The 23217-nt window shown below is 46.4% G+C and overlaps 1 protein-coding gene across 1 annotated transcript in view; it reads left to right on the top strand.

The window, feature by feature from the left end:
* The first annotated feature begins 777 nt into the window (after positions 1-777).
* Positions 778-23217, top strand: part of LOC121836550 — a 76143-nt gene continuing 53703 nt past the window's right edge. The window contains exons 1-2 of the mRNA XM_042291478.1: positions 778-2931; positions 3574-4971. Of these exons, the coding sequence (XP_042147412.1) occupies positions 778-2931; positions 3574-4971 (3552 nt within the window). The remainder of the gene's footprint in view (positions 2932-3573; positions 4972-23217) is intronic.

Raw genomic sequence — 23217 nt, forward strand, 5'->3', positions numbered from 1 at the left:
CCGCTCTCCCGCGCCCGATGCACGCGTGCAGGGAGCGCCAAGCGAACCGGGGAGCCGTGCGCGGACGAGCGTGAAAGAAGCGCCGATAAGCCGGCTGGCCATACATAAAGGCTCGCCACTGATGCGGCCACTGCGCGACGCCTTCTCTCATACCGTCGTCGCCGAGTTCGGTGATATTCCGTTTGTGAAACGTCGGGGCGTATAGTTTCCGCTGGTCGGATTTGGTTTTCTGAAAAGCGATCTTCCGCGGTGTCGCCTTGCGTGACTCGACGTTCTTGTCGCGTGTAGTGCGGAGGAGGTGCGGAAATTGGAAGCGATGACAGCCGCGTCGTTTATGTTCCTGATTAGAGAGCGCGCGAGAAGGTTGATAGAATCGCGGCGGCTGGGCTGTGTATGGTACGCGTGTGCGTGATAGGGAAGGCGTTCGAGCGGGCGTGTTTAAGGCACGTTATGTGCGACGTAGAGCGGTTTCCTCGCATACATGTGTTGAAAATAGATCAAACTGGTCGAGTACCAGCGAAGCAATGTTGAGCAGCACAATGGCAAGCCTACACACGAGATCGGGGCCTGCGCTCGTGGACGGCGAGCGCGGAGCTCGTTCACTTTTTTTTTATTACCATTTCTTTTTTCGCATCGAACGCACGTCGGAATTAAAGCTCTTCAGTTTTGTGAAGCTGCCGCTGTTCCTGGATCTTCATATCAACAATTTGGTGCCGAAACCCGGGAGTCAAGGTCCGGGACATCACACGAGAAGACTCAGCAGCGCAGTGGATCCCCATGGAAAGGCTGAAGACTAAAAGAACGACCCGACGCGCGCAAAACACAAGACTCATCAACGAGGCAAGTGCTCTCTTACAAAATCAAGATTCAACGATTAGCCAGATTACCACTGTGGCCGAAAGATTGCGCGCCAATAACGATGAGCTCAGGAGGTTGAACGAAGAGTTTGAGGGACACATACCAGATGGTTCGTTCGAAACCGAATTTCAGGCAGTCGTCCAATACGAAGATGAAGCGACTGCCACCATCAGTGCCCTCCAATGCAGAAAAGATCTCCTAGATCAGATATCGTCTCGAGGGGCCCCTAGGGAACCTAGTCGTCACCCAAACGACACCCAAGGCAGCAGACAAGCTGGAACTAGGTTACCGAAGCTCACCATTACGCCATTCAAGGGTGAAATATCAAAGTGGTCAGCGTTCTGGGAACAGTTCGATGAAACAATTCACAAGAACGCCAGTCTGTCCACCAGCGAAAAGTTCGGCTACCTTCGAATGTATTTGGGCGGAGAAGCGGAAGCAGCTGTGGCTGGATTACCAAGGACAGAGACTTGCTACGCGGATGCAATTGAGATCCTCAATCGCCGTTTTGGAGACAAGAAACGATTGGAGCAGGAATATTTCTCCAGTCTGAGGCTGATTTCACCTGTCAAGTCAGCCAACGATACCTCAGGTCTACGAACGATGTTCGACCAGGTGCAAATCAATATACGAGGCCTCCAGACATTGGGTGTGAATAAGTCAAGTTTTTCGTCGATGCTCTGCGATATTTTGATGCGAGCTCTTCCACGTGACATCGTCGTGAACTACCACAGAACCGCTCATTTGTCTGCGGCAACTGCCATGCCTGGCCCAAGCAGCCAGCCTGACCGCTCAGAACTGGATCGACTACTTGATTTTCTAGCTATCGAAGTCGAAAGTCGGGAGAAAAGCGAGTTTAAGATCACAGAAACGAAGAACACAAAGACCACAAGATATGAGGACAACATAGCTCGACGTGAATCGTCTAGACCGACCTCATCGGTGCTCTACAACAGACCCTCACCACATAAAACGAGATGCTGTTTCTGCAACGGAACAAGCCATAGTTCTGCAGGCTGTTCTTCCTCTCTTCCCCTGGACCAGAAGAAACAGCGTTTGACAAAAGAGATGAGATGCTTCAGATGCACTCTCAGTGGCCATCGAGCAAGAGACTGCAGACGAAAGATCAGCTGTGCCACATGCGGTGGAAGACACGCTAAGTCCATGTGTGACCCGACGCGGATCAAAGCTAAAGAAGGTAAATCGGACACACAAAACAGCATGACGGTTTGTACTACATCAATTCACCGAGAATTCAGAGAGTCCGGAGCGGTGCTTCTGCAAACCTTCCGGGCATGGGCTGTCAGCGGTACCTCATGTAGGTATGTTAGAGGTGTTATCGACGGAGGCAGCCAACAGACGTTCGTCACCGAGGATCTGTCAAGACACCTTCAGCTTAAGTGCGTTGGCTACACCAAGATGGCGCTCAACACATTTGCTTGTGCTTCAACTCAACAGTGCAAGAAGCGTCGTGTAGTGGAGCTTGAACTTAGAAGTCAATTCAACATGGACGGATGCAAGATCGAAGCGATCGAAATCCCAGTGATATGTCAAGACATAGCTACCTTAACGACAGATTCAGTCTTCGTAGCTGACATGGAGAAAAATGGAAAGTTTATTGCCGATCGCCTCATGTTTCCAGCGGTTGCCGCACAACCAGGCATCAGTATTTTGATTGGCTCTGACCAAATGTGGGGCTTTATGACTGGTGAAGTCACTCGGAGTAAGACCTGCAGCACCCTTGTTGCATTAAACACCAAGCTTGGTTGGACCTTCCAAGGACGGACATCCATCCTGAAGTCACAAAAAAAACACTCGAACTTGGTCGTCTGTGTCCTGCAGATCACCGGTACAGAACAGGTTGAAGGCGCTCTCCGATCATTCTGGGAGTTAGAAAGCCTGGGAATCACAGATTCAGAAGACCAGATGTCCGAAACAAGCCAAGTGATGCGCCATTTCGAGCAGAACATTCGCCGGTCTGGCACACAGTACGAAGTGGCACTACCGTGGAAGGACAATATAGGTGTCCTTAAGGACAACAAGCAAGTAGCGATGACGAGACTGAGGAAACTAGTAGGTCGACTCTACAGAACTGACTCTCTAGTACTTCATTACGACGAAGCAATCAGAGAGTATCTGATAGCGGGTCACGCTGAAGTGGTACTGAACGAGACAACTGGTGAAGAAGGCAGACTATTTTACATGCCACATCGCGAAGTCATCCGAGAAAATGCGCTGACGACACGACTTCGAGTTGTTTTCGATGCATCCTCGCACGCAGCTGGGTGCAAGTCTCTAAACGAATGTTTAGAGAAAGGAGACAACCTGTATCAAGACCTTCTTGGAATATTGCTGCGATTTCGGGTGAGCCGCTTCGCCATAACCTCCGACATCCAGAAGGCATTTCTGCAAATATCTGTAGCAGAAAAGGACAGAGATGCATTCCGTTTTCTCTGGTTTCAAGATCTACCATCTTCGACCTTTAAAGATGAAGAGGTACAGACATGGAGGATGAAGAGGGTTCCTTTTGGTGCAACCTGTAGTCCATTTCTTCTGACGGCTACGATCCTCCAACACCTGAAAAATCTGCCGACTGAAAAGGAGGAAGTGGCTGACGTACTTCGTAACTCCTTCTACGTGGACGACTTGGTTACTGGCACAGCTACCGAGGAGGAAGCCATCAAGTTGTACCATGACGCCAAATCTATTATGCAGAACGCAGGAATGACTCTCCGAAAGTGGACGACGAATTCACAAGCGCTGAGAGATGTGCTACTTCAAGAAGAGGCAAATCCAGAAAACACTACGCCTATCCTTGAACAAAGAACAATGAAGGTTCTGGGAATTGTCTGGGATCCAGAGAAGGATGTTTTGAAGTTTGCGTTGCCAATTTTACAAAACTTCCTAGAGCTGCATGATGGCACTAAGCGATTTGTTCTACAAGCAGCGTCTAGGATTTTCGATCCCCTGGGAGTCTTGTCGCCCTTCACAATCCGTGTGAAGACACTGTTTCAGAAACTATGGGCGAGAGGAATCACTTGGGACAGTGCTCTACCCGAGGATCTGAACAACGAATGGCACGAATGGTGTGGTGACCTGCCAAAGATGGATGCACTCGTCATCCCCAGATTCGTATTCCAAGCAGGACAAGGCAAGGACACCCAGATTCATATTTTCTGCGACGCAAGCCCGACTGCCTATGGAGCTACAGTGTACGTAACAACGAAGTCCTCGCCACCTGAACAACCTACACTTTTATTGGCAAAAGCACGGGTTGCTCCAATCAAGAAACAAACTCTTCCTCGCCTGGAACTTATGGGAGCCGTCATCGCATCGAGACTCCACAAATATCTTGAGAAGACCATCCCATGCATTCCGTATGACTATACGTTGTGGACGGATTCTCTCATCACACTTGCATGGATCAAGAGCGACCCCAGCAAGTGGAAGACTTTCGTGTCCAACCGAGTTGCAGAAATACAAAGGGACACCGATCCTTCTCATTGGAGGTACTGTCCGGGAAATGACAATCCAGCGGATTTGCTTACCCGTGGCATCACAGGTTCTCGACTGGTGTCGAGTGATTTATGGTGGTCAGGACCAAAATGGTTGACTGAAAACGAAAATGAATGGCCTGATTTGAGGTCGAGTAACGAAGCAGAGACTGACTTGTTGAAAGAAGAGAGAAAAGCAGTTCATGTGATATTGCAAACAACACCACCTGAACCGCTGTTGGATTTGACAAAGTACAGCGAACTCCATCGGGCTTTAAGAGTGACGGCGTGGTGCCTTCGATTTCTGAGGAACTGCCGAAATGGCAAACCGTCACATGGACCACTGAGTGCCGAGGAAACCACTGCGGCCGAACTATACTGGATCAACAACGTTCAGAACAGTACTTACTCAGACGAGATAAAATGTCTCTCGAAGAAAGAAAATGTTCACAAACAATCGTCTCTAGCAGAGATGAGTCCATTTTTGGATGAAGACAATATCATCCGGGTTGGAGGCCGGCTTCAGATGCTGCCAGCATCGGACAATGTGAAACACCCAATCATATTGCCGAGTGAGCACTACTTCACCACCCTGGTCGTACAGAACGCCCACTGCAAGGTACTTCACGGAGGAGCACGAGACACGTTGGCGCAACTCCGAGAACGATTTTGGATTATAGGAGGGAGAAGATTGGTGAAGAAAGTGATCTTCAGCTGCTGTTTATGCAAGAGGTTCCGCCTCACGGCTGACACTGCCCCAACGGCTCCACTTCCCCTTGACCGACTGAAGCAAGGCGCGCCCTTTGATGTTGTAGGCGTAGATTTTGCAGGTCCTTTGTATGTCAAGACAGCAAGCGGCAGTGTGAAGTCCTACGTTGCACTTTTCACTTGTGCAGTGTCTCGCGCCGTTCATCTCGAACTTGTTTCTGCAATGTCTACAGAAGCTTTTCTAATGGCCTTTCGACGTTTCACGGCACGGAGAGGGTTACCAACAACGATCTATTCTGACAACGCACCAACATTCAAGAAGGCATCAAAGGACCTATATGCGTTGTTTAGAGCGATGCAAGAAGAAGATTTTACGTTTCATCTTGCCAAGAACCGAGTAACATGGAAGTTCATTGTTCCCAGTGCCCCATGGTGGGGAGGCTGGTGGGAGAGGCTCGTGCGAACGGTAAAGGCCACCCTACGGAAAGTGCTAGGGAGGGCATGCCTAACCTCTGAAGAATTATCCACTGTTTTGACCGAGGTCGAAGGAATAGTCAACTCCCGACCTCTAACAATGGACAGCACAGACGCCACGGAGCCCAGGCCGATAACCCCAGGAGATATATTGCTTGGGAAAAGATTGGCGTGCTTGCCCGACCCAACAACGGAGACGGAGCACCAATCCAAAAGAACAGACCTACTCAAGAGGATCAAGTACCGACGGTGCCTAACGGACAACTTTTGGAAACGCTGGCAGCACGAATACTTGTTGCAGCTTCGATCAGCGCACCATATGCAACCAGCTTCTGCGTCAACCCTAAGTGTAGACGACGTTGTTCTCGTGCACGATAGTAATGCACCGAGACAATTGTGGCAAATGGGAAGAGTGCTGAAGACCCACAGAGGAAGAGACGGTAACATACGGTCCTGTCAGGTAAAACTGCAAAATGGATCGATTACCGACCGACCAGTTCAACGCCTTTATCCCCTGGAGGTCAGCGCGTGACTCATTTCGCGGTCGGGATTGTGTTGAAAATAGATCAAACTGGTCGAGTACCAGCGAAGCAATGTTGAGCAGCACAATGGCAAGCCTACACACGAGATCGGGGCCTGCGCTCGTGGACGGCGAGCGCGGAGCTCGTTCACTTTTTTTTTATTACCATTTCTTTTTTCGCATCGAACGCACGTCGGAATTAAAGCTCTTCAGTTTTGTGAAGCTGCCGCTGTTCCTGGATCTTCATATCAACACATGGGTCACTGGAACCTTGACGAGGTGGAGGCACGCGGTGAAAACGGTATACGAAAGCGCGGCACTATTAATGTTGCAAAAATGAAAGCAATAAACGTCAGCTTTCCTTTTCTTTTTTTTTTTCTTTTTTTGGTTGGTGATATACGATTATTGATTATAAAATATTTCTGAGTATCTGGGGGAAAGGACTATAATGAAGGCATAATTAAAATACAATTATTGCATTTTACCAATCCTTTTTTTTAATTTGTCCAGCAAACTATTAACGATTATCTTAAAAAGCAAGCTGGATTTATGAAGACAGAACGGTTCAAACAAAAACCCAACGCTGCAAATTCATCTCCGGTTTTGTTTTTCTCAATTTCAGTTATTTATTATTATTAACATCATCTAACCAATCTCTCTTTATAGTTCTTCTTGATTTTTTCATTTAACAATAATGAATTTTTCGTTCTGTGTGCATAGCGAGGGCGGAAGTCTATACCTACTGTAAAGGTGTATCCACACGACGGACCGGGCCGCGGACCGAATGATCACGTGATGCGCGGCCCGCGGGCCGCCCGGCTGCAATGAGCATCCACACGACGGACCAAAAGAGCAGACGACAGAGCGAACGGGCCGGTCTAACCCTCGATCTCACAGCTCGGCCAAACCCATGCAGCGAGCTGCTTTGAGGCTATTTGTAAGGAGCCAAGATGGAGGTTGAACGAAAGTGACGTTTGGCCGCGGTGGTCCTGGCGTTGACTCTTGAGAACGAGGAGGACTTAAGTGAACCGAAAAGGTCATGGGGACATCTTTAGATGATTATTTGAGTAGTCGTCGCGACTATTGTCCCACAGAGCGGGGAATTGCTCCACGAGCGCGATGAGGTAAAAAGTTGCATCGTCGCACAACAAAAGGTTCGTCTTCTTCGTCTCCAACAGTTGGCGCCAAAAGGAAACGACTTTGAATTTGGATTCCAATCCAAACAACAAAAGTCAGCTTTTTGCCAGACTTAGCGCTTTGCCAAGGTCCGGGCGAGAAAAGTCGCTTGGCATTTCTCAGAAGCGCGGGCCGCGGACCACCGGCGGACCTCGAAAACCGGTGGCGTAAGATCACGTGATGCGCAGCCCGCGGACCAAACCAGCGATTTGGTCCGTCGTGTGGATACACCTTAACGGAAGAAACATATACACCCGTATTCACCAGGCACTAGTATTAGCGGCGAGATGTTTTGATGGCGCCCTCCTATGGTTCCCCCTTGTGACGTCATTACCTTGCGAACAACAAGTTCGATGGTGTTTGTAAATAGCATGGTGGAAGCCTGAAATCATTGCGCTCTCAAAGCAACACTGCCAACACCGTCGAAATTAAAGTTCTTTCATTCCTCTTATTTCCGTCGATGGTATACCCTTTCCGACGTCATAGTCAGCTTTTGGGCCAATCGTGGAAGGCCGACCACAGCGACGCTTTCGGTCGCGCACGGGGCTAATTGGCGATGTGAGCGATCGAATGCGTCGCTGTGGTCGACCCACCACAATTGGCTGAATGCTGACTATGACGTCAGCAAAGGATTTCTCATCGACGGAAATAAGAGGAATATAAGAACTTCAATTTTGACGGTGTTGGCAGTGTTCATTTGAGAGCGCTATGATTTCAGGCTTCCACCATGCCCATTACAAACACCATCGAACTTGTTGTTTACTAGGTAATGACGTCACGAAAGGTAACCAAACGAGGGCGCCACCGAAACATCTCGCCGCTAATATACACGTTTGCAAGAAAGGCTCCTGTGCGCTGCCATTTTGAGCGATGCTGGCGCCCCGTACCGTTTCCGCCATGCTGGGGTGCGCCAGGGGCACGTCATTGGGGTGCGCGATGACAAGATGGTGCCGTTTGCTGCATCGCCGATGGCTTACGTTAGCGGCACACTTACTGTCTCGGAACGCAGGAGGAGGTATCCACACAGAATCGTAGCGTCACATATTGTAAGACGGGGCATCTTTCAGGGTTGGAGCTGACTTTATAACGATCGCAGCCTCTGTTCCTGCGTGTTGTGGAAGCCAGAGCTGCCGCGAGCGCAGCCATCGTTGATGCAAAGGCCACGCGACTTTTGGCGCATTCTGAAGAGAGCGCCTTGAGACTTTCGATCTTTTTGAAAATTTTCGATTTGTTACCGCTTTAGGCATTTTATTTAATTGTCTTTGCTATTTGGCTGTCGAAGACGACACGTGTACGTTTTATAATTATTTTTTTTTTTAATTTCTTTCTGCGCTCAGTGGTGTACGCTTCGGCGAGAGACGCTTGGCAACATTGTACGACAACCAGCGAACGTCCTGGCTGGAGAGTAGGTGCGCCTCACCTTGGCGCGCGGTTCTAGGTTAAGCCGGGATCCCACTTGCAAAGGTGTATACTCCGTTTCACCTTATGTTGTACCGTCGACAAGGCTAGAAGCGCGAGCTCATAGCGTTGGGAGCTACTCTTAACGCACGAGAGCTTGTGCCGCCGAGATGGGCCCTAGAGCAAGGAGCTCGCGCTTGTAGCCTTTCCTGCGGTATATCATAAGGTGCGTTTGACCACTGACTAGCGACGTCATCGACTAAAATGATCACGTGGTGGGCGACGGTCACCGCTAGTTGACGCTTGGTATTCACCGGTCGTGTGTAGGGCCTAGTCTGCCTGACTAACAAATCTTAGTCATGGGGTAGGACTAGTTTAGCCAGTGTTTAGCGGGCGACTAATGACTCACCGCCATGGCCCGACTCGTATCACCGCTTACCGCCAGTGCTAACGAAGCACTTACTGTCTTGGAACGCTGGGGAACACATCTAGAAAGTATTGAAGGAGTAAATATTGCGTAAATAGCCATGGTCAACGGTCGGAGATACTGCTAAAGAGATCTCAGCAGGGCGCGGGACGACGAGAAAGAACGCTTTTATGGACGCTTCCATATTTGTTCATGTCTCTGGCAATGCGGCTTCCGTATTTCTCCCTTGCGTTTTTTTTTTTCTTTCTAAAACTTCGTCTCAAACAATTAGCCTTTCAGCGTAATTCTTTTTGTCCTGATAAACATTGAAATATTAGGTTTTATACGATAAAGTACCAAATACGCAGCGGCGTTTAAGTACGAGCATGCGTGACCTATCTTTTTATGTCACTTCCGCTTGTTAGTTCTGACTATATAGTCACGCGCTCGCTTCGCGCTCGTGAATACCGCAGAACTAGTCGATCCTTAGTCGCTGATTTTTTTTCTCTTAGTTCGCGACTACTTAGACGCGATACTAGCTTTAAAACAGCGCTAGTTAGTCACGACTGGTGAATACGGCTGATAAGGATCGAGACAGGCCTCCATAACCTTTTACGCGTGTATTTTTCTCCACATGTGTTTCATGCTTCGGTTTTTTTTTTTTTTTTTTTTTTTTTTTTTTTTAATGGCATACAACAAAATAGTCCTATTATTTTTATGGGATTTCTTTTTTATATTATAGCGGTATAAACTGTTTTTATTAACATAAAATGGCTAACAAATGAAGCTGCGACAGTCGTAATAAATTAAAAACAAAATAGTCATCTCCTAGCAGGGTCTCTGCCATCAAACAGCATGTGGTGCGTAAATGTGTCGCTTGCTAAACTGAAAGTAACGGCAGGTGTGTTCTTTCGTTCGTTTATCTCTCTTTTCTGCAGAAAAAAAACAAATGATATAGCATTCGAAACGATCCAGGAGTTGAAGCCGGTTGACACTACTTTTTTATATTGCTCGTGGAAATCTACAAATGCTTGTTTTACAGCATGTGTGAGATCAAACCACCAGCACTGGCAGGTCAATTGCAGAATTTACTACAAAACTATTAGCCTGTATAAACACAGACAATTCAGCTGAGTATATGCGATGAGCTTCTTTACAAGCTGAAAACTAACAACTCAATATCCAAACGATGTGAACCTTTTTTCGGTATGGAGTGTAGATACCGACCTTTCTGGCCTTTCGACCTTCTGTATAGTTCAGAAAAATATTGGTAACCGCTGGGAGGCAAAAGTGTTAGGAAATTTCTAGACAGTTGCGTATAAACCATTCCAATAATCACCTTCTCAACGCCGCCATCTTTGCATTGGGGAACGTAAAACACGTTCCGCGTATGCGCGGTTGCTCTCTTCAACAAAATATCAGACGCCTCAGTGACTCGGCATATTTTGCCTGGATGATAAGCGCCGAAAAGGTGTCGGCGGAAAACATCAAAGCGCGTCTTATGTGAGAAAGAAAAAAAAAAAATACGAGGAGCCTGACCAGATTTTAACTCAATGGAAAAACGCGTCCAGGAAGCCCGCTTACAGGAGGGCTTCCTGTCTTCTCATTAGAGAGTTTCAGAATGGGCAGCCGCAACGCTTTTGGGTTCCTCCAAGCTGCTCGAGGAACCCCAGGCGTTGGGGCGTCCTGTCCTAAAACCCTCTATTGTGACACGGTCTGTGGAGATTTCGTGCGTCTTGGCCGTTCGCCCAGCTAGTAAGCTCGCTACAAAAATAGTGCGCGGGAGAACACAGGCCAGCTGATCCCGTAACGTGCGTGTGACCCAAATTTCGCCGCAAATTGAACCTATAGGGAAGCAGTCCGGGGCGGAGGGACAAGGACCCCTTAAAGACGTCGTCGTCGATCCTGGCGGTAAGGATCGCTTATACGCCGTTTAAGCCGAGCACGCCCGCGCGCACGCGACGCCCGGCAACAAAGAACGGGAAGCTCAGGTCAGCGCGGCCCCATAGAATGAGCTCGCGTTTTGGCGTCGTTTCAGCGCGGAGCAGCCGTGAAACGCACACGCACACACAAACATTGAGGGAAGTGTGTGCGGAGCCCCGAAAACGTGACGCTTTGTACTCTCTTGTGCGCGCCCAGTTTTTATTTGGACCGGCCCTGCCCGGCTGGTTGATCTGATAGCCTGGCGCTAAAGAGAACGGACGCCCTGCCCTGTGTCTGTCGACGGTGTCGGTTTCCGAGAGACGCCGCCTTCGCGTGCCGCATAGTTGTGCGTCGTCATGCGACTCTTCCTCGAGCCCCGCTGTCGTGAAAACGCCTAGCGCTCTGGTGCAAAGTATGAAGTCACACGATCCACGGCTTTTGATGCCAAGCCAGTTGAATCAAGAGGCGATGACTTTGCCGTATACCGCAAAGCTTCGCCGGTATGCAGCAGAGACGATCGCAACGTGTCCCGGACTGGAGCCACAGGTATTGAGGCTCTAGACCTGGCTCGTTGAGAAGCGCCGAGCCGAACAAAACAGGTGATGGCTCACATATAGAAAGACTACATGGATCGCGTTGAAATTGGAGTATCAAGAAAGGCAAGAACGTCCTTTGTAATTATGGTAATGAGGTGAAGAAGAAAATAAAAAGAGGATACGAAAAGTGATATTCAGTTGGCCCATGCACGCGCATACGACCCGCCTGTTGGGCGTATACCATATTCACTCGGGTGGTATTCACTGGACGCGCCATGTTTGAGCGCCTTATCCGAAAGGCATGTCCGAAACTATAGCTTCCATCAGTGCCATGAAGAAAATTTTTACAGCGGAGCTGTTAAGGGCTAGTTTCCCCAGGATCGCGTCCGCCAGCAGATAAACGTAGACACAACACTCCGGACAGCTACCGCGATCTATATGGGCGACGGCGGCAACCTTTCCAGCCGTTTCACTCTGACTTGCCAACTTGCGGCCGGCCATTACTTCATTCCAGTGTTGGACAAAATACTCGGTTAAAGTGTTTAAGTTAAGTTACTAAATACCTGCTTCATAAATTATTTAAAATACTACTCAAGTTACCTTCACTGCAAAGTAATTTGAGTGGAGTACAAATACTTAGAAATGTAATTCAATTACTTTTGAAGATACTTCCGGATTGCGTAATTTGTATCGACGTCAGTGACAAACACAATTATACAGTTGCGGAAATCTGGTTTATCAGAATGGTTCATTTGCACGCAAAAGCACAGAACAGAAAAAAAAACACACACAAAAAAAACACCGTAAAGTTATTCTATGAAGACCAACTATAAGGAGCAGGATCTCACTGATACGTGTTACAAAACGTTTCTGGGACAAAAAAAAAAAAAAAAAGAGGTCGCTTCAGTTATAATGACATCGTTGAATATCACGTCCTGCGGCGCACCTTAGACGCATTGTTTAACTACAATTTATATTTCCTATTTGAAAAAGTTAACTATACACGAACTTGGAATACGGAAATGATTGAATGGATAACAAAGATCCCACATAATGGCCACGGCATTGGTCGCACCTTCTTCAGGCAGGTTGCGTTCAGAAAGGTACACAATGTTGGGGGATGCTTTGTTGGCATTTCGACAAATCATCTTGCTCGTAGTCCGTTTCCTGTCCTGTTCTCTGCTTATCAGAGTTCGCTTACAGACAGTGTTTGTGAGAGCAATAGGTGCTGGACTGACGACAAAAAAAAATACTCGACATTTTGCAGTAGCAGAATTAAATATATAACAAGCAAAAAAGAAAAAGGAGTGTCTCCTTTTTGTGTTCATTTTTTATATTCTTCGACATTTTTTTCTTTTTTTTACACTGAAGTCTGGATTGTTGTCATGGGTCATTTCCCGTTCTGCGTTCCGCCACAGTGTGGCAATCTTTACTTCCGTACAATCAACATTTTGTTTGATGATTTTTGCAGGAAACTCTAGGAAACAAAAGGCGCCTTGGGAAGGCTAGGGGAAGAACTTCATTGCACGAACTTTGGTGTAAAATATGATTCACATTCGGCACAAAAGCGATGTTTTCACGAGCCCAATCTAAGTCACCGTAGCATGAGCTAGCAACATGATTTGGTTGCTCGAAAGAATGTTCACCTTTGCTCGTGCCACGCCCACGCCACTTCATACCGAAAAACTCGGAAAACGGCGGAATGTAAAAATTGTATTTGAGATAATGAGTACAATGTAATTAAAATACACTATCAAATACCCTTCATCAAAAGTATTTGTAAGATACCAAGATACTTGAAAAATTATTTGAAATACAGTATCTTGAGTAGAGTATTTGAGATAGGCACAAGTCTGCTTCATTCCCACCATAGTACAGCTTCGCTGGTTCTCCTTCTTCACCAGAGTGGAAAGGCTGAAAGTTTTCGTTTTGTTTTCTTTCTGCCAAACGATGAATGGGAGTTAGTTCTGAGCGTGCGCTTCACACTAAAGGCCCGTTCACACGATGCATTTTTCGCGCGCATCTAGTGTCGCGAAAAGTAGTTTCGCGAAATGGTTGCTCCGTCTGAACGAGTCCAAAAAGGACGCGCGTCCTTTTCGTACTCGTTCAGACGGCGCAACCATTTCGCGAAACTACGTTTCGCGACACTAGATGCGCGAGAAAAATGCATCATGTGAACGGGCCTTAAGTGCTCAAAAATGCCGTCCAGTTAATACTACCTTTAGTTTCCCTGCGTGTTTTCCAGGCTCTCACTTGACATTTTATCGTTATTTTTATCGGCAACGTTGTCCAATATCGTGACGTAGACTAGCGAATTAGCGCAAGATCCTCCTGGACGACTTTGAAGTTATAGACGGCCTGATGCTGTTTGCTTGGCTGGAGGCACGCATAGCAAATCAGTGTCATTTACGTAAATGGCGAAAAAAAAAGGCACAGGTATGTTTTCTCAAGCAATCGTGTTACCTGCTAATTGATAATGAGCATGGTTTCCCAAATACCCCCTCCAACACAAAACGCGTTTTTTTTCCCCGCTTAATTTCGTTTTTCTTATCACAGGAAATAAAATTGTGTACTCGTGGTTTTCGAGGACCTAATTTTATGCATCTGCGTAACATTTAATGGGCGTGTTACACCTGGAAGTAGATACACCTACCTTAATTTAGATACAACGTGAAACCTACTTTAAAAGATAGATCTATAGCCGTGAATGTCGTGAACAACGTGAACTAGAATTCAGCATAATCTGAACCCTCAGACAAGAAGAAATAAAATAACGGACAAGACTTCACAAATAACTAAAATTTTACGTAGTCTTGTCTGTTATGTTTTGTTTCCCCCTGTCCTCGCGTTTAAAATGATGATGTTTCATTAACCAGCTCGGTAGCTCTCCTTAAAACTCAAGTTCCCACTTGACCTTGAGCGCTGGCGTCACTTCGCCGCACGCGCGAATGTATACAAAGCACATGTATGACGTAACGCTGACATTTGTATCTCACTTATGGGGCTGGTCGACAATGAGGCGAGCTCTGGCCAAGACTCCTTCGCTAACTCTAATCACATCGCTAACGCATCATACTGCCGCGTACATCACAGAGAAGAAACGCTTCTCCGTTCATCTACAGAAGATTCGTATTTACTCTTACCCCAAGTGTAAAAGCGAGGGCCAGAATGAGCTTGACTAGTCGCCATTTCCCTAGATTACTCCCGAACATTTTAGGTCCAATATTCGAGTTACCGAGTGTAGTAATAAGTATCCGAGCGCGGCTCTGCCGACTTACTGAGACTCTCCCGACGACGACGCACTTCACGCCAGCGCTCGACTCTGCTTTCCACCGACCCCGACGCCAGCGACGCTGTGTATACTTATCTTCATTTATCTTCTTGTTTTTTATTCGTTTATATTGGGCACAAGTACGCCTCATTAAGCGTTACAAATAATGGATTACCTGTTATCCGTCACTCTTTCAAGTAATTTTGTAATTGCCACGTTACTTTCTTGAAGCAGTAATTTGTAATTGTAATGTAATTTTGTTACGAAATGTTGGTAACAAATTGCTCTAATCACCTGTTACTTTTTAAAAATATGAACATGATACAGAAACTGAATCGATCTGAGTGTGCGACCATCCACTCGACCAAAGCTCAAAAACGAGCGCTCGCGCCCATGCATTTTTCAGTACTGCATGCAACTATATCCTGTTCGCGCGAAATTCCCGTTTCAAAAGGGAGCTTTCGTAGATCGGAACCCTACCTCCGAATCTCCTAACGGAGATAGACGCTGCGCTACTGAGCATGCGCACCACTAGCTTTGTCTGCAGAATTCCAGGGATCATCTCCGATCGCCCTAAGCTAGCGGGATGGCGGCTGTGGCCGGCGGACTACGTTCAGTGCGTCTTCAAGTTCAAACGGCCGCCTGATCGTTCGAACTGTCGTCTGCTCTTTCAAACATTTCTGCTTGTCGTCTGCTGTGACGCCGGCCTGTTGATCAAATGTAAGCCCGGTACTTGCGATAAGAAGTGAGTGCAGGCCTCAAAAAACTTAAATTTCAGGGCAACTGGTAAGCAGGCTCGATGTAAACAGTAGATACAAGGAGATTTTGATCATTGTTTTCAGTGACCATCACCGACTTGTTATGCCTAATTCACTTGGTCCGATTCTGCTTGCGATTTTCAGTATCGACGTCGACCATCTCAGCTACGGTTCACGCTTTTGCAGCCCGAGCGGCGTCGCGACTGAGAATTGCGAGCGAAATCTCATCATGCGAATCAGGCTTTAGTGTACCTACTGCGGCGTCCACGCGGAATGCATTGCTACATGTTACATTATTCACGCGAAGTTTTGTGGTGTAACGAGCCTCTGTAACTTCGCTGACGTCGCTCAAGATAGTCAGACATCACCAGGAAGACGTAGAATTAACAATTCGAACGCGAAAAAGGGCAGGGGGACTCACACCGACGCCGACAACATCGCATTTCAATGGTTTGTTTATGGGCGACGCCGAGCTTCATGCCCAGACCCCCATCGCGCATGCGCGGCGCAGGTGGCGTCCGCTAGGGGCGCTCCGGTTTGTTTGTAAACATGAGTTGGTGTATTCTTATATATATATTTTTTTTCGCCTTCATTGGTGATCACAAAAGGCAGCCTGCAGCAAACACTGCCTGAGGTCTTCCCTGTATAGGCGTGTTCGAAGAACTTCTACGAAGCTGTTTCGAAACATGCTGGAAGGTGCGTCCGCATACCATTCTTTCATTATGTTTGCAGACGGCTTCTTTCGTAGGATGTACGATCAGTCTCACTGTGACTTGACAAACGTTTTTTAGGAAACACGGAAATGTACCGGACAATGTTTTTCTGCGTGTTCCACAGGTATAAAAATGCACTTCTTAAGCCGGGGTCACATCGCTTGTACATCATGCAAAAGAGAGCCTGCATACAGATTCGAAGGCGAGTCACCGCGAGATCCGTGCTTCGAATGCCGCATGGCAACGAGTTCAAGTAGGAAGCTTGGCACGCGGCATTCGAACCGCGGATATCGCGGTGACTCGTGTTTGCAGACTGTCTTTTTGTGTAATGTATGAACATTGTGCCCCCGGCTTTAGGGGGACATAAACTAACCATTTTTTTCATTAACAAGATAAACGCAACTGCAAAAAAAGTAATTTATCCCCCATAAAAAAAAAAAAAATAATTATCGCAATATTTAGGTTAGGGTGAAAGATTTCGAGTTAGAAGCGTCCCCAAAACATGCTCTACTTGCGAGACATTGACCCCAATTTAAAAAGCTTGACGTCCAGGTTCTCCCCCTAGAAATGGCACTTTGATGCTCTGTGCTACCAGATCCTCGCACTCCAAATCTGCGACCGGGCATTTTGTGGCTCTGTCGTCGAACTGCCAGGCTTTGTGAGTATTAGCCACGAGATGTTTCGGTGGCGCCCTCGTATGGTGTCCCCTCGTGACGTCACTACCTCGCGAACAACAAGTTCGATGGTGTTTGTAATTAGCATGGCGGAAGCTCGAAACCATTCCGCTCTCAAAGCAACACCGCCAACACCGTCAAGATTAAAGTTCTCTCATTCCTCTTATTTCCGTCGATGGGAAATCCTTTGCTGACGTAATAGTCAGCATTCGGCCAATCGTGGCAGAACGACCAGAGCGAGGCTTTTGATCGCGCACGTCGCCAATAGAGGAGGCTATTGCAGTGACTAAAAGCTCTACGCTATCACCGCCGCACGCGCCGCACGCGCACGCCTTCCCGGTATAAAATATTCGAAGTAAATAACCAAAATAAAGCGTTGACGAACGAGCGTTCAAAATGCCATTTGTTTTTGGCTTTTGCTTTAGAATTACTGTTGCAGACGCCGGCACGTACGGCGCGTGGAACACCATTCCCTGCATTATTCTTGATGCTTGAGTAATTTAGCATTAGGCACCGTTTTCAAGATCAGTAGCCTCTCAGGTAGATAATAAAGGTTTCTCAAAGATTCACCGCTGTGCGACCCGCGTTGGCCATGTCTACGCTCGCACCGCCCTCTCTTTGTCGTCGTTCCAAGCCCCCGCTTGCGTGCCTCGTTTCCTTTCCTCCCGCTATACCGGAGTGGGAGTTCCGTCGCGCGTGTCTAGTTTCCTCTGGCTCCTCGGGGCGGGTCTGTGTCGTGTGGTAAAAAGCTTCGCTGGTAACCGCCTTCACAATGCGGAATGGCTCATGATTTTTTTCTAGAGAGTGTAGCATTTCGTTATCCTAAGAACAACTATCAAGTGTAGACACGGTACGCGTTAAACTATCTTATGAAGATCGCCGTGAACGTAGGCGTCTACCGTCTGGAAACTAAAGAGTGCCGCTAAACGTATGCGCTGATAGAACGCTTCATTCATGCAACACAATCGCCTAACAATTGGCCATCCATATTTTTATATGTTCATTGTCTTGTTACTTTAGTAGTAGAAAATGGCACTGCACTTTGGCAATTCGTAACTGTTGAATCGATACCCTCCCCCGACCGTGTGAAGCTCGATGAATATCGTAGTGGTGCGCATTCACGTTTAACTAATGCGTAATGCATTCCCATAATTCCTCGTCTACAGAGTGAAACGATGTCGACGTACTACGGCAGATGAATCTCATGCTGTTTTAATATAATTTGTGTTGTGTGTTAATTAAAGCGGCGCCAACTAAAAATGGCAGAATTCAAGAAAAAAAGAAAGAAAGAAGAGATCAAATCGGGATTTCCTTGAAGTGCATGAGCATTCCGATAAAGCTTCAGGCTAAGTGTTTGTCGCGATAATTTTATGTCAGTTGATACAGTGATGATCCGGGTCATATTTTGTACATTTCTGTACAATATATTCGCATTGGGAGAAGCACTCAGCTCTACATGCAAGGTGTTTCACGAAATGCGGACAAAATCGTTCTTGCGAAGAGTAGGCATTGCAAAGAAAAAAGGTTGATGTAATATTGGTTCCCGCTAATGGGGAAGTTTAGGGAGAAAAAGTGTTTGATATAATTAGGTTAATAATTACTTTTAGTAAATAATTAAAAAACATGGTAAGCATAATTGAAAAAACGATAAATCCACCCATATTATAGAAATATAAGGCGCGCGCAGGGCATTTTACGGCGCACCGTAAAATGCACTCAATTTGGTTGAAAAAGGGGGTCTCAGGAGGCAACGCAAGGAAACAAAAATATAAAGCTAAACCAGGCTCTTTAATATCGCAATAGGTACACCGTAACTCTTTGCATTTTACGATAGAGCAGCGCAAATGTACAGCCTTTGTCGGTTCGATAGAAGACGTATCTTTGGAGCAGACGTCGTGCGGGAAAAGCCTTATGACGAAGACGAGCTCAAATTAAATAAAAGTTCGCCGCGTTTCTTTTTTTTTTTTTTTTTTAATTAGGCCATTTTGTCATTACAGGTTAGTTCAAGTCATTGTAAACGAGAGCTTAAAATATGAATAGTGGAGATTTTTTTTTTTTAATAAATACGTGCAATTTCGCCACACTTAGAGAAATGAGCTGCATTTCTGCATTAATAACAGAAGTGCAATAAGGGCTAAGAATGTTTCCCTTATATATTCGTAAAATTCATATGAAAGTGGTAATGTGGATGTACTTTTCGTCGTTTTATATGGAGTAGTTCTTTGGTAAATAATTTGTGAGTGCGTCTCTAAAGCGTGTTTTATAATTTGTTTTTGCATAAACATTTGTATTGTAACTTCTATCATACTGTGTACATGCCGTAAACCTTTCATAAAATAAATATCGAAAATGATTACTGCTTGCGTGCTTAGGTGTGAAATCGACGGCTGTGCAAAGTACTGCCCCATGGCGAAACCTTGGCAATTCTCCCGCCTCAAGCTCCAAAATTTCATAACTCTGGAAGAAAATTAGTTATAGCGTTCGCATATAGCTGAATGCTCGTTCCAAGAACATGGCTTTACCATATATTTTTACGCAAATATATAAAAAAAATATGACCCGGACCATCATTGGAATTTCTGACGTGGAAACATCCTGCAGATGCTTATCCACAGCTGAAAATGTCCATCGCAAAGTCTATCACACTCACAAAAAAAAAAAAAATAAATAAATAAATAAACAAAAAAAGCTTAAGCAATCCGCATTTTTGCTTTTTCGGCGATATTATGCATGGAAATTAAAGCGACCTATTTTGTTGATTAATTCATCAATAAAGGGATGTCGATTTATCGTGTCAAAAGTTTTAATCGACGCCCAGCATTACTAAGCTCCTATTAAGAAAATATAGACCTTTTCTGTGTACCCTTGTCCCCAGCCACTTCATAGGCGTATCCGGTATGGGCGACGAAAAAAATAATCCAACGTTTCAACCTGCAAACAGTAAAAAAAATAGAGGGGAGGCAAAACGAGAAAGTGTGACGGTTACGCTTACATCCTAAATGCCTTCTATCGGCGTGGCAAAGGCAAAACAATGTTTTCGCCCATACTGGAAGTGACGACAATTGAAGATGGCGGCGCACCTGCAAAAAAGCTCTATAAACGTGTGGTGTGAACGTTCACGCGGTGAAATGTCGATCCGCCTTCGAGATATATGCTGGATCAAGGCTATAGAAGAGCACTTGAGCCAGTGCAGTAGGCCTGCAAGCCTAGATTTTTCAGCATCCGATTAAGCACACGACTTCACGCCATATTCAAGCCGGCAGAGCGGGGCCGGGAATGGAAGCTTGAGGTTCCGCAGCCGTCACTTTCTCCCTTCGATTGATTCAAACATCGTTACTGACAAAGCACAGCTACTTTCATGTTCATTAGGTAGCGGTTCCATTTCTTTAATATCTGCACTTACATTAACTAAATCCCCGAGCCGGATTCTTATTTTTCTTTTTAGTGTAACCCGCACCGGTTTAGTCTTTTTAGTAACTTTCTTTATTTGCCATATCGAAGGGGTTCTCCCCACGTCGCATACAACGTTTCATGTCTATTCACAATCACATCGCGTTTAAAATTCGCTCCCATATCCACACCTCCTGAGCCGAACCCGACGATCACATTGCGCAATCACACAAGAAGTCCGAAAGTCTTCAAGAACGCAATCTCTGCACGAAGCAAAATAATTTAGGCTATTTTTACAATCTGCGTGTTTCTCGCCGTCTTTTGTTTGCTTCTTTTCTTTTTTGTCTTTGGGTTAGTCGCGCAAGTTACACACCAGTTTATCTGCATTGAGCGATTCACCCGGGTTACCGCGCCATTACAGAACAAAACTTCGAAGCTCTCGTTACCGCCCCTAGATAACTTTAACGTTCCGAAGAAGAGCCTATTACCATCTTTTTTATCGCATTTAAGCGCTAATTAGGGGAAACTATATTACCGCTAAACCTTTTTTTTTCTTAACTATTTCGGCGCATACGTATACGGCGTGTCTACCCTTTGCGCGTACACGAGGCTTTTAGAACAATTGAATCGGGTCCGAGATACCTTCTACGGCCAAATGCGGCATAAAGAACCCCCTAATTGCCCGTCCCAACAGCGAATAGAAAATCTCGGGTGCAATGACTCGAGGTATAATCCTCTCAGAATGGCGCACGTGCCACATGGGCTAGCGAAAATTAAAGTCTCTGCGCGGGTGGACCTCGACGGGCGCTAGAAGCCACCGCAGCCAGTCTAAAGCCGTGTTAGTGTCACGTGCACTCCAGAGAGGAGCAGAGATGATACCCTCGATGCGCTGGATTGGCCAGGACAGTTCGTAGCGTCTGCTGCGGTCCATCTTAAGGCGAGGCGGTGTGTATAGTTAGGGCGCTGTTTCTCCTCTCGCACACTGCATACGACGCGACTGTTGTCGGCACGCGGAGTCGCGTCCTATGAGCACGTCGCTGTAATTACCGGGAGTGGATGCACGATAAGGGGAGTCAGTTGAGCGCTCGATGTGATAAGCGGAAGAAAGAGAAAAGAGAGCTACGCGAGGTATTCTTGTCACGCAGCGGAGAGGTCTATATACTTTATGAAGACGGATGGTCCCCCACCCCGTTATGATTTCGCTCGTGTGTCTCCCTCTGTTATTGTGCTTTGTACGTCTGAGCGAGGGGGTGTGTTTGGTCGTGCAACTTTCAGCTTACGTAACTTTTTTTTTTGTGTGTGTGCGTGACTTGTGTCGAAGGTAGTTGACATCTGGTAGTTTCGCATCGGGCTCTTTTCAGTTGTCGTCTACACTTTGTTTTACCTTGTACGCACGTTGACTTTCCGGTCTTAACCGATGAACATAAACATCCGTTGGCGTGAATTTTACGAACTCGGTTTAAAGCGAAAAACACCGATTTCTCGCACGTTTTGTATTACAAAAGACTGTCCCCCCTCTCCCGAAAACATCCGGTCTCAGACTAGAATTCTTAATGTGTTAATTAGTTTTTTTTTTTTTTTTTTGGCGATAGTCATCGTTTGTTAGCGTCCGTTCATATCGGATCACCAAAACACGATAGCATAAAAATAAATGGAGACCGGGAAACATTCGCCGACTTTCCTCATTAGTAAGCACCGGAGAATCTACGGCCTATTCTTATACGATGTACCACGAATCACGTGACTACGCGTCCAGCGCGTCACTCTGTCCCTCCCGAGCGTCATGCGACTCTCACAAACGATATTCCATTGGTGTTGGGATGTCTTGTAGCGCCATCTGCGGTCCATCGTAGAAGACTCATGAAGTGCACTTTGCGGAAAAAAATAACCGGCAGTTCGGCTCTGAATAAAAAGAGAAAACTAATTTTCGGACGATAACGCAATTAAACGTAAAGGTGCAAGCGAGCTGGACAAGAGTGACGAAAATAATCCCTGGAGAAGGGGAACAAGAGGGACAAAGGACAAACATAAATCTCCAAACACAGCTAGGTGACTGGTGAGCGTCTGAAAAAATCCGCCTGGTCCGGGTATCGAACCCGGGAGTCGGGACCTCTCCATTACAGGTGGAGCGCTCTACCAACTGAGCTAACCAGGGGTTAGACGTCAGTAGAGCAAACGGGTTTTATCAGCCGCCACCAGTCTAACACCAACAAGGGTGAAGCTTGCAATTTAAGGTTATGATGATGATGCAATTAAATGTAAAGGTGCAAGCGAGCTGGACAAGAATGATGAAAATAATCCCTGGAGAAGGGGAACAAGAGGGTTAAAATTACGCTACTCGACTTCCTGTTAATGCTTTAAAGCATATATGCTTTGAAGCAGACTTAGGAAGAAATACGTTGAAAAATTACTTTTTCAAGTAATTTTGTAATTGTCACGTTACTTTTTTGCAGTACTAATTTGTAATGTAATTTCGTTACAACATATTGTTTATTGATTACTTTAATTACTCGTTACTTAAAAAAAAGAGAAAATGATGCAGAAACTGGAGCAATATGAGTGTGCGACCATCCACTCGACCAAAGCTCACAAACAAGCTCTCGCACCCATGCATTTTTCAGTGCTGCATGCAACTATACTCCGTTCCTGCATAAGCAGACCGTGCGTCCAAGCTGTAGGCACGAGACCGCAGCTTGGAGACGTTGCGCTTACGCTTGAAAAGCCCGTTTCCAGAGGGAGCTTTCATAGATCGGTTCCTTACCCCCGATACTCCTAGCGGAGGTAGACGCTGCGCTACTGAGCATGCGCACCACTATAGCTTTGTCTGCAGAATTCCAGGGATCATTTCTGATCGCCCTAAGCTAGCGGGATGGCGGCTGTGGTTGCAGTTTTCGCTGCTTTGTCAGCTTACAGGTGAA

Source organism: Ixodes scapularis, unplaced genomic scaffold (genome assembly GCF_016920785.2).
Source record: "Ixodes scapularis isolate PalLabHiFi unplaced genomic scaffold, ASM1692078v2 PGA_scaffold2__306_contigs__length_199485367, whole genome shotgun sequence".
In the NCBI taxonomy this organism is placed as follows: Eukaryota; Metazoa; Arthropoda; class Arachnida; order Ixodida; family Ixodidae; genus Ixodes; species Ixodes scapularis.